Source organism: Trematomus bernacchii, unplaced genomic scaffold, assembly GCF_902827165.1.
Source record: "Trematomus bernacchii unplaced genomic scaffold, fTreBer1.1, whole genome shotgun sequence".
In the NCBI taxonomy this organism is placed as follows: Eukaryota; Metazoa; Chordata; class Actinopteri; order Perciformes; family Nototheniidae; genus Trematomus; species Trematomus bernacchii.
The window spans coordinates 1514072-1531335 of record NW_022987685.1 but is presented as its reverse complement, the minus strand read 5'-3'; the positions used below and the strand labels follow the sequence as shown (position 1 = coordinate 1531335).

Genomic DNA, 17264 nt, shown 5'->3' with positions numbered 1-17264 from the left:
CAAGCAGAAAAGTCCTCATTCTCTAAAACTGTACACACACACACACACACACACACACACACACACACACACACACACACACACACACACACACACACACACACACACACACACACACACACACACACACACACACACACACACACACACACACACACACACACACACACACACACACACACACACACACACACACACACACACACACACACACACACACACACACACACACACACACACACACACACACACACACACACACACACACACACACACACACACACACACACACACACACACACACACACACACACACACACACACACACACACACACACACACACACACACACACACACACACACACACACACACACACACACACACACACACAGGGTGTTTCTCAATGCCGAGGACGCTTCCTTGGTAGCACATGTCTTCCGAGTCACTTGCACTTGCACGAAGAATTGTGGAACAGGCTAACAGGTGTGCAGGTGTGCATCATATGCGTGGCCCCGCCTTAAATGGAGCGCGATTTCCGCCAAAGATTTGGAAATTGGTCCGTGCGCAAAGCATTGTGGGGATTGAGTCTACACATGTGCAGCCTCGAAATTTCTCGCTACGAAGTACGCTGGCCTCGGCAGAATTCCAAGTATGCACTCGATGACGTAGTATGCTTGAAATAGTGGCTCTGGAGCAGCCTTCCTCGACATTGAGAAACACCCACACACACACACACACACACACAGTACTTGCTTTATGGGGCCCCAAGAGGCGCTGAGGAAACTGCATTCCCAACCGCTTTATGTATTGGTCAATTGAACACCGCTAACATCAGCATATTAAAAATACATGTGCCCAAGGACACGAGAGCATTTGTGTGTGTGTGTGTGTGTGTGTGTGTGTGTGTGTGTGTGTGTGTGTGTGTGTGTGTGTGTGTGTGTGTGTGTGTGTGTGTGTGTGTGTGTGTGTGTGTGTGTGTGTGTGTGTGTGTGTGTGTGTGTGTGTGTGTGTGTGTGTGTTCACGTGTGAGGAAACATTTGAATGCAGAGTAGCCTACCTTGAAGAGTGGCATTATTGCGCTGTTATCTGCTTTAATAGAGCTATTTATACCGCAAATGTATGTTTCACACTCAATTAACCTGAACAGCCATTTCTGAATGAGAGTCAATCACACAGAAAGGAGACAGAGTGAGAGGAATGGGACACTAAAAGTATGTCAGTCACCTTTGAGTGATATAAAAACCTGATTTTAATGAATAAAAAGGTTTTTTTTTATTCGACTTTGGCAGAGGTGGGAAAAGTACTCAGATCTTGTACTTGAGTAAAACTAGAAGTACCAGAGTGAAGGAATTCTCTGTTACAAGTGAAAGTCCTGCAATCAAAATGTGACTAAAGTAAAAGTACAAAAGGATTGGCATCAAAATAAACTTAAAGTACCAAAAGTAGAAGTACTGGCCCGTTTCAGAATAATATATTTTATATGTTTTGATTATAATGATTGATCATTAAAGTGTTATCAAAGCTGGCAAGGTTACAGCTAGTTTGAATGACTTTGTATACTGCAGGGTAGCTTGTGGATTTACTCCAGGTGGAACTAAAGTCTGATTCAACACTTGATTATATTTCACATTATTAATCAAAATCTGTAAAGTAACTAAAGGTATTAGATACATGTAGTGGAGTAAAAGTACACCATTTACCTCTGAATTGTAGTGGAGTAGAAGTACAAAGTAGCAAGAAATTGAAATACTCAAGTAAAGTACAAGTCTCTCAGAACTGTACTTAAGGACAGTACTTGAGTAAATATACTAAGTTACTTCACACCACTGGATTTCGGGCCATTGGTCAAGTGTGCCTATATTCACGGTTTAGTAACAGTTCCTGTACTCACATGGTCTCGTCGTTCTGGAACTCCAGCTTGCCGGCGGACACTTCGTAGTCCTCTCCCGCTCTAGCGCTGCCATCCACGGTTCGGTAGGGGACGGCCACCAGGCCTCGGGCCCCCGAAGTCCTCAACACCTTCAGCTCCATCACACCCACGCTCTCGCTCACCTTCTGACTGCCGGCCTCAAAGGTAAAGATGCCTAAAGGGAAGAAAGAAAGAAGATCATTTGACGGGGAAGAAACACTAAAAGTGTGAAAGATGAGGTTGATAAACACCTACGCTCACTCACTACTTTGCTCTCGAGTGTGTGCTGTATTTAAAGTGAAGGGGATAATAGACTACCTCCCACTCTCTCTAGATAAAAGGAAATGAGCATCAGGTAAACGCCCACTCTCCACTCAGTCACTTTAATTGTCTTTGGTTGTTTTCAAACTACTGTGGCTGAAAAGTGGTGACACTGAGGGGACTTTAGCAATACAATAATAGACCCATGTGGATTTAAAATAACGCTGGATGGCTGCAGACACTTTCATTAAAACCAGTTCTACTTTTGACACTGTCTGTTTTGCATGATCTAGGTATAGACAGAACAGAAAATAATTATATTTAAGTGGTTAGGATGGATAAGATAATATAGAAAACCCTTAAAGAGGAGAAATGGAAACCAAGAAGACCGATCCATCTGAATTGTACGACTCAATAAGAGAGTTGCAAGTGACAAAAAAAAACGACTAACACTAATCTCTGAAAAACAGTGCTTGCAACAAGAAGGTGCAATGTTTTCCATTATACATTTAAACGGAAGACTTCTATATACATACTTTTTTTCTACACAAAAAACCATCACGATTCAATAACGTAATCGATACAGAACCAGACCATTAGGAGAATCTATAATTACAGGGATATGAATAAAATCGTATCTATTCCCATCAAACGTTATTTAGGGGTTCAATTACCTGCGTGATCGTCATCGTAGATGGTCACTGTGGCGGTGTGGTTGTCCCCCAGCACGGCTTTGGGGGCGACGCTGGCGTCCTGCGGGGCGGTGCCGATCTCCGGATATCCAACCAGCCGAGGGTTACTGAGGTGGACGTAGAAATACTCATCCTCCTCGAAGATGTCATCGTCAATCACTCCGACTGTGATCTCTGGGGAAAGAAATGTCATTATAGGTTGGGACAGAATACTTTACTGTAGTTAGTGCTGCATATTTAATCCAAATTGAGGAAAATCCTTGTTTTGGTACAGATCTTCTTATAAGGGTCACACAATGATAACTTTGATACAATTTCCAAGCGATAAATGTTTCAAAAATTCCCTCCTATATCTTTAAACATATCAAATTGCAATATCAGGCCAAATAATCACAATAAGTGATTTTGTTCTAAACAGTACAGCCTTAGTAGGATTCTTCTTTATGAAACATTATTCCAAAAAGAACATTTTAGCGTTCCCTGTGGATGATCTGATCTCTTTGAGCCTCAGTCTAAGCGATGTGTTTTTGGAAAATATGCCATACATTATTGCTGTGACAGTTTTATTTTACCTTTGAGGGTCTCTCCCGGCTTAAACAGCAGCGTTCCCTCTGCAAACTCATAATCTGAACCTGCGTTTGCTGTGCCGTCCTCTGTGCGATAATCCACCTGGGGGAGAGCAGAGCACACAGAGAGGGGAGGCGGGTTGAGACCATGGCAAAGGGAGAGCCGTCAGAAGATAAAACAGAACGGAACGGAAAAGGGCAAATAAACACAAAGGGAAAGGAGAACATGGAAAAAGAGGCAAAGAAGAAGAGGAGAGGCATTTGGGGAACAGAGGAAAATCAAGAGAAAGTGCTTCATTAAACTGAGCCCTGTGGTCAGACACAGCGTGAAAATAAACACAAGATAGTACAACAAAACTTCCCCTGTATCCTCTCCATCTGCCCCCATGTTAACCCTCTGTACTCACAAATGCACCCTCACTGTTGAGAATCAGATAACAGATTGTGTCGTCTTTTCAGAAATTCCCATTACTTCATACAGTCATACTGTGTATGAAAAGCTGACTCAGTGCTGGGGGCGCTTTTATTCCCATTCTCTTCACTGTGCTCTCGCTCCGCTCTTGATGAAATGCGTGTGAGTGACACAACTCTGAACCCTTTTTTACATGTGCCTTTTATTGCTGGGACTACTCTATACTGAGGATTCATTATATTTCAGATTTTTCAAACATGAAGAGGACATTATGACATTTTGGAATTATGATTGTGTGAATATAATAGCAGGAAATGAATGAATTGATGAGTGGGTTTCTATGTTATGTATATTTGATAAAGATGGGCAGCCGAGAATATAGCTAGGCTTTATTAACTGTACCACTGTAGGTTTAACTTAATTAAAAGTATGCCTTTTCCTATGGCACCTAATTTATAAAATACAGCACATTGTATTTGATGAATCCCTCTGCTCGGAAACTGCTCTTTTTTGGTATGGATGGACAGGAATGTGGTTTCCCATAAATAATTTTGCCATTTACTAATTATTTAAGCAGACTTCAAGCTACTATAATCTTTTTTCTGTATTGGCTCAAATGACTTACTAAGGTATTGTTCATACTGAGAAACCCACATTAAATAATGATAGTTTTAACATTTAGCGCTTTATTTTGGTTTTCCAGACTTGACTTATCTGTGTTGTATTAATATGCAACATTCAGCTGTTTTCATCTAAAAAGCTATACAAAAAAGCTGTAAATGCCTGCTTGGAACTAAATGGCAAAACAAAAGTAAGTACTCGCTGACATTTAGCAGATTAAGAGATGCATATCTTTCCCAGGAATCTTTGGAGTTTAAAACAGTGCTTAAAGAAGTTGAATATTGGACTTAATCCATCAGGTGGATACGAATGAAAGCTAATGATTCTCCGTACCTGCTGTATATAAAAAAAAGCCTACTTTTTTTACATCATATTAGCTATTTTGGCTTCAAAGGTCTTTTAAATGTTATAGCTTTTTCCTGCTGCGGCACAAGCGGCACACAAAGTCTCTTAATGCAGCTTCAAATGAGCATTTAGCTTTAAATATAATATTTTTAAAGTGTCGGTAGCTGTTTTAGAATGGCTGCCTCATGCTAAAAGTGCTAAGCTTTTTAATGAGTATATTTCTTTGAACTTTTATTGTATAATGAAAAGGCTGAGATCTGGGACTGTTAATAGATTTGCTTTTGACTGATTCAAGTGCGGCATCAAGTACACGTAACCACATTGTGAAATGCGTCTGCACTGCTCTGACAACGCTGTCTGAAGAGCCTGTGTGGGCTTAAAAGGCCACTTCACTTTATAAAATCAGTTTCAGTGGACGGCAGACTGAAGCCATGCCATGAACCGACGCCTAAAGATAGCTCTGATGCTACATCATAGTCTCCTTTGAAAAGGAAGTTATGATTTTGTTTGGTGTTTCTTTTTTCAGGAGGACTACGGTAAAAGAAAACAGCCGTGATATTGTATCATGGACCAAGGGATAACCCATTACATTTTGGATCTGAATCATGCTGAGGATACACATATTATTCTTTCAATTCCATTAACATTGCCTAATAGGGCATGATCTATTCCGAGGAAGTTTTATTTGTATATGGGAGAATAATAGAGGAGACACAGCCATGCAAGGCCCCTGCTGTATTAACATGCAGATCATTTCACTGATACAGATTTCTGTCTCTGACTTAAAAGAAAATCTGTTATTCAGAGTATGAGGCCAGTGTTAAGATCAATGAGCCTTCCCCAATGGATGTTTTTTATCTTTTTCTTACAGCCTGAACTGAAATCGAAAAATCTGGAGAATAAAATGTTTAGTAATGTGTGTGTCCCCGCTCTTCTTTATCAACCATTTCTGTTATTTACCAGCAGTCTGAATCTTTTTAGAGATGAGAACAAGTGAGGTCAGGTCAGAGCAGATTTCTGTGGTTTATTTTTTCTCTGTCTTTTGTCATTTTTCTGAACTCCTCAGTCTTGCATGAACACCACACACACCTTGACAGTAACTCCAGGGTCTCCTCCGTGTCTGCCCACAGTCAGTTTTAAGGAGCCACAGTTTTCGAAGCACTGGTACAGAGCGGGTTCAAAGTCCATCGTGATGGTGTGAGGGTCGTCCTCCTGCGCCTGCGTCTCTTTGCTGCTCACCACCTGGAAATAAAAGAGACGGGAACAAATTAAGATGCGAGTTCTTTATCTGTAAATAGTGGTGCTGAGGGGAGATGATGTGCATCCCACCTTGCGGGCCTGGTCGGCGGCGTGCTTCTTCAGGATGTTTCCAGCTCCGATCATCATCCTGGTTGCCTGGATACGATAGAACGCTCTGCTCTTCTGCTGCTGCATCAGGACCTGATCAACAAAACCAATCAATTAATAACAAATCTATTGTATTGATCATGTTTTGTTTCACCTCCAAAAAAAGATTCCTTTTATAAAAGCTTCCACGTTTGAATTGGAAGCTGCAATTTCAAGATTAAGCAGTGAATCTCTTTTGGGAATTGTTTCTCCTCAGGGAAATTAGTAGTCAAGGGATTAGTGAGTTACTGAAGGACGTTTTTTTTTAAATGGGTGCTTGAAGTTTGGACCTAGATCCTGTGCGTATTGATGTTGGAGCTTCATATTTATAACTGTTTTGCTTTGCAGGGATTTTGGGCCAACCCAGAAGTTAGCTCTGGTTACTTTGATGGGATTTTCCATTGGATTTTGGATTATTGCAAAAAGCAAACTCTGAGGACAACAACATGTTATTGTTCTTACATGTTTTGTTCAACAAATTATGTTTACAGATGAACACCACCTCTATGATTTTTTACATATAAATGGCCAGAAGTAAAGAGCTAAAGGCCTTTAAAATAATGAAAAGCCTCAAGTTATTTTTAGCTTGGTGTCAACCACAATTCTATGTTTCAGGCATCTAACCAAAAATATTTCCTTGATTACATAGGTGGAATCGCACTGTCAAGGAACAATGTGACATTGCTTCCTTACTTCCCTGTTAACAATGTACAAGACTGTTCCGCTGCAAACATTTTATCTAATGGGCTTCATCAATCTATGAGCACACATTTCAATAAAAGTGTCTTGCTGAATAGGAATTTCATATTCTAGCGATTTACCAACTAAATAGAACATTAAACTTTAGATGTGGAAATCATTGGCTTAAATGTGGCCTCAAAGGAACACTGAGTTTTTGAAATTGAAGGAAAGAGAGCCGGCAATATCCCTTCAGAATTCTCATAAAATCTGCATCACTGTGGAGGGATGTAAGCTGTAATTGTAAGTTTAGTTAAAAACGTTATCAGGTTTAGCTGGTCTAATTTAATGAAAGTCCAATTCCACCATGGGGAACTACTGTTTTAAGACCACACTGAACTTATTTCGTCCACTTGAGTTTACTCTTCAGGCCAGCTGCCATTTTTATTTACAGAAAAAAGGCTGAGCGAGGAGCTGCAGGGAGGGAGGCTTGAATTCAAACAAACATCTGGCAGTTTCCCAGTGCACCTTGGGGTGCTTTCCTCTACTCCTTCATTGCCAAAAAAACAAAGACCAGGAGCAAGAAATGGTGGAGGAAAGGCAAGGGAAGGAAGAGAGGAAAGTAAGAAAGAGGGAGCAGCAGAGACTTGGATAGCTTCCACAGTTCATCATCAAAGGGTGCAAAACCAGACAAGTCCTTAATGTGCCACATTGATTATACAAATAGTTTTTAGCGAGTGCAAATATTCAAAAAGATATGAGTGTGTGAAAACCATTTATTAGTGACTGCTTTCTATTTGAACAGGGATGCGAAAAAACCACATTGACTATCTAAACCAAACTAATGCCAAATTAAACCATAAGTTTAGGACAAAGCACTACGTTTTCATGGCTTATCAATATATTTTAAGACATCGTATATCTAAATGCCCCCAAAAAATCTTAACACAAGGTCCACTTGCTGTCTCTTTTTGAAATGTTAATAACATGACCCAGTCTTATGAACTCAGCTGTAAGCTCAAATAAAGGTAACAAGTGGACCTTGGGTTACATTTTTTTGTCAAGCTATGGCTTCCAAGGCTATGGAGGAACTTACACACTCACCTATTTTATGTTAATACAACTTACCCCGAAAGAAACCACCTGGATGTCAGAGGGGTCGCCTGTTATAGGGCTGTCAATCAAGCCAACCGCCAACATGCTCTCTGCAGACTAGTGGTTTTATCAGCACATGACATTATATGAGGGGCTGAAAAACTGTATTGGTATCTTTATATGTGTACTTATCTAGACAACACTCTAATGACTTCCATATTATGTTCTTTTTATTTGGTGTGTATGCAAAGTGGGGTTTTGATTTTCTTTCATGTGCATGTAGGCAGTTGTTTAATTTAGTGAACACCTTTTAACTTGCTCTGTAACATTTTTGAAATGTTCTCTGTATCCCTGCTATCACTTAAAACACCTTGTTAACAACTGAATGTGTCAAAGCGTCAACTCTAACACAGTCACCCCTAGAGGGGTCGCATATGAAATGTGTGACATGATGTAATGTCTAATTTAGGATAAATGCAGGGCCTCCATTATGAGCAGCAACATCCAAATATATTCAATTGTGGACTAAAATCAAATATGTATGTCTTAGAGAAGCTTGACATTATGGTGAATATATATATATATAAATAGGAATTGATACCACTTTCGTGTTTGGGCATTAATCAGGGAGATAGAGCCAGGAAGCCATTAGCTTAGCATGAAGAAGGAGATAAGCTTATGTTCCCGGGGTCTTAGGTTCTTTATATAAACTAACATGGTAAGGGATTATTAAGGGCCATATTTGCAGTTTAGATTACAAATGAATGAAATTGAAATAGATGTTTCACATTTTTAGTGTTTTTTTGTGTCCAAAAAGCTATCCATGAAGTCGCTGTGCCTGGCTGCTGTTTGCTAATAAAAGATAAAAAATGTAACTTTCTATAAAACCATAACTTGAAATACCGCTTCGAGCGATAGAAGCACTAACAAAGAATTGCTAACAAAGCACTTATATACTAATAAAGGACTGGCTTATCTAAAGCCAGTTAAGTAGCACTTGAAATGTTTTAGCTCTATGAAACCTGATGTACTTATATGATTCTGTTTTCTTCAAGTTTGTATCTTGTTGGTCGAATGCACTTATTGTAAGTCGCTTTGGATAAAAGCGTCAGCTAAATGCAATGTAATGTAAAAATACACTTTTCAAAATGACTACAATGTATCTTTGAACTTTGGACACAGCCAGGCTACCTGTTTCCCCTTGTTTCCAGTCGTTATGCTAAGCTAAGCTAATGGCCTCCCAGTGTTATATTCCCCAAACTTTTTCTTATAAATATATTGAATATGAATAAATTATAATATTAGCACACTCCTCTAACCTGATAATTAGCCATCTCGATCAGCTGCTCCATGTCTTTATCCGGGTGCCTCTGCTTCAGATCCTTCAGCGTCTTCGCCATGTCCCTCCTGGCCTCATCTTGTTCGTCCTTCGCTCCGTCTTCCATCATCCCTCCGTCCATCCCACTGTGAGAATTCAGCGCCATCTGTCCGTCCAGCTCCAGCATGTCCATCTTGGTGAAACCCCCCGGCCCCAGGGCACCTCCTCCGGACATACCCATGGCTCCATCCGGCCCTCCCTCGGTCTCGATGATGATGCCGTGGTGCTTGTCGGCGCGGTAACGCTTGCGGACGTACTTGTAGAAGAGGAGGCGACGGTCTGCCACCCAGGCCTGGCCCACACAGAGCGGGAAGAAGAGGAAGGTGAGCACTGCCTCCCAAACCTAGAGGAGAGGAGACACAGTTAACACCCATCTTCTTCCCAAACTTTGCTCTTATGTAGCCTTCCGTATATTCTCACCTCCACCTCTCCCGGGGAAAAGACACTCAGAATCAGGTAGAGCCATATGTAGGCGAAGATACTCCAGGCTGCCGTGACGAAGAACACCCGAAGGTGTTTGATTTTGCGCGTCTCTCCATCGGGTACCACGTACACACACAGGGCGATGATGACGAACATGTTGAAGGCAGCGCTGCCCACGATAGTGCTGGGACCCAGAGAGCCGGCCTCAAAATCGTGACCACACACCTATAGACGGGGGGTGAAAATCAGATGACTGTGTTCCCAGTACGTTCTGTGCGTCAGGTCATCTAATGCGTAACCAGCAGGCTCATAATGTGCTCACCTCAATAACTGACAGCAGTATCTCGGGAGCGCTGGAACCCAAGGCCATTAAAGTGAGATTAGAAACGGTCTCATTCCAGATCCTGACCGTGACGGTGCTGGTCTCACCATTCTGCCTCTTTATAGTGATTTCTTTCTCCTGGGAGGTTATGACCTGCGGAGAAGAGGAGAGGAGAGGAATGAGAAGGTAAGGAAATAAGAGGTTGCACCAAATGAAAAGGACAGGAGAATGATGAAGTAAAATAAGAGGAAGTACTAGGGAAAGAAAATATATATATATTTTAGAGAAAAATGAGCCATGAAACTTATTATATTAAGGATAACTCAAACAAAAAGCTTGAGTTTGGGTTTTTAAAAGCTACTCAAGGTCACACAGATAGAGAAATTGTCATAGCAATGGACAGTTTGTGAGTGAGGTATTCCTTTAAGTTAGATCCATTGAATTTCCCACAGCTGTTGATAACTCACATACATACTAATTACTACAATGAAGAGATTTAATACTACCAGGAGAACAATGGAACCAATGTGTGCTCTTTTATCTCTTGCCTACCTCTATAGAAGACATGAACCGGTCGGCGATAATGCTCATGCCCAGGAACATATAGATGAGAGCCACGAAGTAAACAATGGCCCGCGCCACTTTGTCGCCCACAGAGGGGTTCTGAGGGTTCCACACGGGCAGCACCACTCCTGAAACATCACAAAAAGGAAGATATCAGAATAGGTTATGCAGGAAAGGATCACATATATTAGCTTGCAACGCTTTCCCTCTTTAATCTTGTACAGTCTGCCACTGTGGGCATCTTGTAAAGAGCTCAGTGGCAGTATAACCTGATTAAGGAATGTAATAAGTGGAAGATGTATCATTTGTCTTGATAAAACATATTAAAATCGATCAATGTGCTCCAGTTTAAAGGCAGTAAGCTGGCACAATCAGCTGATAAGTCACCAGTGGTACATTTAACTCAGGAGACAATGAAACACTGGCATGGCATCCTGATTTGTGTGAACTTTGAATATTCTGCTCATATTTTTCAACTTTAATGGTTGTTTTTTAACCTGGACCCCTAGAGAAAATAGGGTCCTGCTGCTACGAAAAGGGCTCAATAGCAGTGACATTACAAAGAAATTAGCGTTTTTTCCAGGATGAAAAAGATCGTGGTTGGCCTTTCAGTGTGCATTAGCAACCCTCAAATAAATCTCTTTCCTGTTAGCCTCTGGACAGCTTGCACAGAATGAGCTGGCAAAATGTACGGCAATTAATGCCAGGAGGGTATTTATAGGCTATTTTAGAAATAAAGGAGTCATTAGATTAATATACTGGTACCACAAGAGAAATATACACTCTATTAAGCTGTGGAGGGACTGTATGATACGATGCCGTTTCCTCACCTTCCTGACACTGGTCTCCAGCAGCTGAGCAGTTTGCGTCAGCCGCGTCCACTGATCCGGGACAGGACAGGAGGAGGAAGGCAGAGAGTAAGAAGAGGAGGAGGGGTGAGGAGAGGCGGGAGGTGAGAGAGGATGGAGACATGGCTGTTGAAGCCATTTCTATCGATGCAGTCGGTCCTTCACTGGACTCTACTGACTTCTACTGGGTCGGCGCAGAGATTCGTGAATCCTTTAGGTACAAAGAGACAGAAGGAGGGACGTTATTTCACTTTTAAATACCCCACTTAACTCTCTAAACACCTTCTTCTGCTTCAAATCAACTCAAGTGCCTCTATTTAAAGCGTGCAGAAAGAGGTAAGACTCCAAGTTAAAAGCACAGAGGGAGGAAAAGCATCCAGTAACCTGTCAGAATAAAAACCTATATTTAATGTGACTAACAACAACATTCTTTATCTTACCAGAAGTCAATAGAAGGTTGTTTATTGTGGATTATAAACAGATAAAATGAAGAAGCAACAAAAGCAATAATGGTCATTAGATAAGAGCAAGGCTGAAAACAACTCTGTAGGAACGCTGTAAGTGATGATACACTTGTAGTCAGCCTCTGTAATAAAGTTTAAACTAAATAAAAAGTCTATAAAGCTGAAGTAGAAGAAGCCAGCCTGGGCTCCTCTGGAGATGAAAAAAATCAATCACATCTTGTTTTTAATCTGGACTGTGGAACGGTCAATAGAAAACTATTTTTCGCTGCACCACAGAGCAAACAGTAGACACATTTCTCCATTTGTAATCTTTAGAAATCCCCCCAAGACACTGCAATCTTACCAAGGGTTTTTGTGCACTTGAACCTAACATTAATCACAGCCTTATCATACACATGTAATGTCAATATTGATATATTATAACATTTTATATTTACTATTCATCTAAAAACATGTATTGGAAACAGTGGCAAGTCAGGTCTTTCACTCCCAAGTCCAAGTCCTTTATTTTTCTGGTCTAAGCTAAGTATGTTATATATTTGTATACAACAATGTTTGAAAAGATGATTAATGTGAAAAAGTTGTCTGTCATGATGACAGAAAAAGTATCCTCTGGACCCTGCAGAATATGTTAGCCTCTTTTAGCTTGTTGTTGTGTTGGTTTAACTTATTTGATTGAGTCCTGCAGCTCTCATTAGCGTTTTGAGCGTTAAAAAAGCTTGAATAAATTGCTGTTACTACCTGCTTCGCATCAAACAGCAGACAGACAAATGGAGCAGCTAGTTTGTGAACATAGCGCAGCATTTAGCTAAAGAGACATGTACTTTTCTTTTTCTCAAGGTTGATAGAGACCAAACACAGAGCTAAAAGGAGAGTATACTTTGGCTATTGCCCAGGTGACCAATACTTAAGATAAATGCTAATGTTGCTTTGTGTATGATGAATGACTAAATAGACAACTGGAGGTAAGTGCTGCCTATAAGGTTGCGCTCAGGGCAACACCTTCTCATTCTCTGTGCTTCTGCTCATAAATCCTTTGGTGTGAGCGCACGGTGAAGGCCAAAATGTTTAAAGTTGAATGACTCTTTAACTTGGGACTGTCTCTCATGTGGACAGGATGAACATGATATTAAATGTAGGTGGACAAACTGAATTTCCTGAGTTAAACATGGCCTTGAGTCAAGTCTTTCATGTGTGAAACCTTACACACAAGACAGTATGGTGCATTTGTGTGCAGCTAGCTGTAAACGATGTTCTTTCAATGTTCATACTGCTGTACAGAGTTTGGCAGTGAGTGAATATTAGCTGAGCTGAGAACAGGCAATCGGGGATACGACAGAAATATGTTTGTTTTCATGACGGGGAAGCTAAGTGCCTTTTCAGTTAATTTATATCGAGTGGAAACAGATGGAAAAAAAAGGATGAGAAAGTGTTTGACCCCGCAGGTCAAATCGGTGAAAAGATAGAGAGAGTTCGTGAAACATAAACGCATGCATGGGCGTAGGAACCATCCTGAATGTGGGGGGGACATTTTTAACGGGGGGTGTTGGGGCGAAAAAAAATATAGATTTCCTGTATTCTGGTGCATTTTAACAGGTGGTTTGATACTTTTATGTGGCTATACTAGCATGAGGAAAATGATGGGTACATTTTGTAATTTCATCCAGTAGTAAAGAAAGGAAACATATTTGATTATTAATTCAGAGCCGTCTTTGAATTAATAAAAAGCAGTTTAAATGCCCATTTTTTTGTACATTTATATACAACAATAAATATTTGTGAGTGCATTGAGAGATATTGTTGTGGAGAGTCATTTATATATAAATCGCAAAATACATTTGTGAATCCTTCTGTGAGCATTTATTAATATTGAGACTGATCTGACTCCATATGGATGTTAAGTTCACCTAGGAATGGTATCATTGACTTAAATGTTCAAATAAATGTTGCTCTTCTGTCTATATTGGTCATATGATGCCCCTTGACTGAAATGTTTCCTGTTCAATATCCCCACTGATTTCCTTAAAATCCTGGGATGAGAGTCCACATCACAATTTACTCTCAACTGTCATTTCCCTTTCATCACTCACCTCAGCAATGGACCTCTCTCCACTGTCCCTGTATTCTGCCTCTGACTCACTCTCAAGTGCCTAGATGTCAAGAGAGGTGGTGAAGTGATCATTATTTATTGAGCAGTATACTCTTTCACATTGAATCATAACAAGTCATACTGAATGTAAATACAACTGACTCTAAAGTAAGTCCCAGTCTGTGACATTGGACATTTTGAAGACTCAAAGTCCCAAGCAGTAGGTAGAATATTAGCTAGTCTATGTAATGTGCACAGAAAATAAATAGTTAACTGAATACTGGGATGGAAATAGCCTATAAGCACTCAGTAAAACATAAACACACACAAAAAGCTTCTGAATGATAAGAAGTATAATTAAAACATAATGCACATTACCATTTGAGAGAGAGTACCTAAGTTAAAGAACTCAGAAAATAATCTCGTATCGAACTGAGGCTCCAGTAAAACACACTGACTGCGTCTCTACTGTACATGGACATCAGTAAGCCGTTTAAGAGTATTATCCCGGTTATGATGTGTTTACATGAGCAGAGAGATCGGGTTATTCATGTTCCCTGTTTACATGATAAATACTAGTAACCTGGCATTTCGATGCCTTTTCTTATCTAAACTATTCAGTATTTGTATTTCTCTATCATGACATAAAGACGAAACTCCTCTCCAGAAGTGAGACGCATTTTCCGCCACCACCGCCATCACTGTTAAGTTAACAGTGTTAACTGATTAACTGCTACCAGCTGATGACTTACTTTCCTCTTCTTTGCAAAAAATGTTCTTATGTCCATGTTGTCTGGGGGAGAAAACATATCAAACCAAGAGATAGTCAGCTTTGATTTTCGCTGTATTAACCATTTCCTGAACATTTGGTGTGTGTGCCTTACCTCCACTACCGGCATCCTTCATACAACAGAATCTGAGCTGTCCAACTATGACATCACTCCTTGAACATGCGCGCGCTATGTGAGAATCTGCCTTGGTACAAAGTAGCAGTGAAAACATGGTACGGAGTTTCATTGATTTGGGCATTCTCTCAATAAGCAAGTGGAATGGATTTCATTTGATAGTGAAGCACTGCAGCGCTCTGCAAAGAGCGGCGAGTGGATAGACCGATTCACGGACTTTCCGCATAGTAAAAGTGGGGGGGTCCAAACTAATCATTTGAAAAAGTGGGGGGGACTTGTCCCACCCTCATATAATGGTTGCGACGCCCATGAACGCATGTCACATAACACAATGACCAATACACAACAGTGTCAGTCAGCTTTGTAGGGCTCAAGTTGCTGACCTTGTACTCGAATACTCTCACACGCACACTCCACACTCAGGGGTAGCCGGCCTTGGGCGAAAAAAGCGCTGACCCGGTCCTCACAGAAACGCACACACACCAGCACACACACCAGCACACAGTTAATCATCTGTCGTGACTTCAGCGGGGAGCTGTGACCCTGTCTTCATCTATCTTCCAGGGTCTAGCTGCTCTGACAACAACCTGTCACTTCAATCCTCCACTCGCTCCTCTCCACCGCCGCCGTCCCACTACTGCAACCCTCCACTACCTCTCGCTCCTTCATTTCCTTCCTTTTTTCTTTTTTAGACTAAGCTCCTGTATCAGAGATAGCTATAACATTTCAGCTCATACTGATTAAAGGTTATGTAATATAACAGGTTTCAAATTAAATCCTTATTGGAACGTTCAAAAAGAATCAGAATTGACGCAGACATTTTCTGTCCTAATCCAGGCCTTCTTGTTCTTTGTGTGCCTACATTACCCACAATGCAACTTGAATTAGCTCAACTGTAAGAAAACAGTTTTTTCAATTGCATTTACATAATCATCACTGAACTGTGCAAACTCGACAAGAGCTGCAATTATTAGTCGACGAATTGACTATATTACGACTTAATGTTGAAGCCATTTCACTGCCAAATGTGCTGTTTTTAGCCTCTCAAATATCAATAAGTATTACTCTTCTCTGTATTATATTGTGTTAAAGTGAAAATATATGGGTTTCTGACTGAAAAAGCAAGATATTTAAGGAAATACTTGGACTTTCAGAAACCTTTTCTGACATTTTATAAACCAAATCAACGATTCATCTAAAAAACAATGGGCAAGATATTCATTAATGTAAGTGTGTTAAGGATTGCAGTCTTAAACTCATATGTGAGACAAACATTATGCTTAAAATGATCTTGGGACTTGGCTTGGGAATTGAAGGGTTGCCGGTTCAAGTCCTGATTGGACCAATACAGAGTGTGGACTGGTCTTTCTCCCTCAATCCTACCCATGTTGTCCATCTCTATGTATTTCATGCTGAGTCAGTAAATGTCCTGCCGTCTCTTGTCTCTCTCTTCGTCAACACACACTCACTCATCACTTCACGTCTTAAGCACCTCTCCATATCCTCTGCTCGCTCCATCTTTCACACCTCCGTCCAAACTCATCGCTCTTAATGTCTAATGTTATATCTGTCACATATATAGTCCTGCAAAGATAATACAAATGAAGCAGGGTTGTTAATAGAGTTATGAAATGTCTCTGGTTAAATATGCAGTGGTACTGAATGTTAGCGTAGTAGCACATTTTTGTGTCAAGGTATTTTATTTTCTATTGATGCATTTAAAAAGCTATTAACCTTTACTTGAGCTGAGTCAAGACAACTTTACATTTTTAGACCTGACTCAATAAAAAAGTGCAAGGCTGCATGACAAAAAGAGCAAATCAATACAAAATGTGAAAGCTGCAAAATATTAGAGGGTGCTACACAGATACATTGTAATGAAGTTAAGTAGGATTTCTAACTGTACTGAATAGCATAAATGCTTTTATCCTTTCCTTTCTATACTTGAACAGCGCTGCACACTTTGATGTTTGGCAGCAGTGACATCAGGATTAACCGAAGCACACAGTAAAGGGGTCAAAAGTGCGACATTTATGCCAAATATATGTTTAAAACAAAACTTTAAACAAACAATGATACCAGTCCAGAGCTAGAACTGACTTCCTGTAACCTTCTGTGCATGTGTGTGTGTGTGTGTGTGTGTGTGTGTGTGTGTGTGTGTGTGTGTGTGTGTGTGTGTGTGTGTGTGTGTGTGTGTGTCTGTCTTATTTCCCCAAGGCTTTCTTCTCGTAGAACATGAATCATACAGACAGATCTCACACACACCATGACCTGTCCTGACTTTTCTCAAACTGAGTGTGATGT

The 17264-nt window shown here is 40.6% G+C and overlaps 1 protein-coding gene across 3 annotated transcripts in view; it reads right to left on the bottom strand.

The window, feature by feature from the left end:
- The window catches only part of slc8a4b (solute carrier family 8 member 4b), a 91429-nt gene that overhangs the window by 39262 nt on the left and 34903 nt on the right, over positions 1-17264 (bottom strand). For all 3 annotated transcript variants that reach the window (XM_034136525.1, XM_034136527.1, XM_034136526.1), the window contains exons 3-12: positions 11485-11713; positions 10643-10782; positions 10091-10243; positions 9766-9993; positions 9287-9688; positions 6138-6248; positions 5898-6050; positions 3437-3533; positions 2847-3038; positions 1894-2086 (exon numbers count right to left, since the gene is read on the bottom strand). In XM_034136525.1, the coding sequence (XP_033992416.1) occupies positions 1894-2086; positions 2847-3038; positions 3437-3533; positions 5898-6050; positions 6138-6248; positions 9287-9688; positions 9766-9993; positions 10091-10243; positions 10643-10782; positions 11485-11641 (1826 nt within the window). In that variant the 5' untranslated portion in view covers positions 11642-11713. The remainder of the gene's footprint in view (positions 1-1893; positions 2087-2846; positions 3039-3436; positions 3534-5897; positions 6051-6137; positions 6249-9286; positions 9689-9765; positions 9994-10090; positions 10244-10642; positions 10783-11484; positions 11714-17264) is intronic.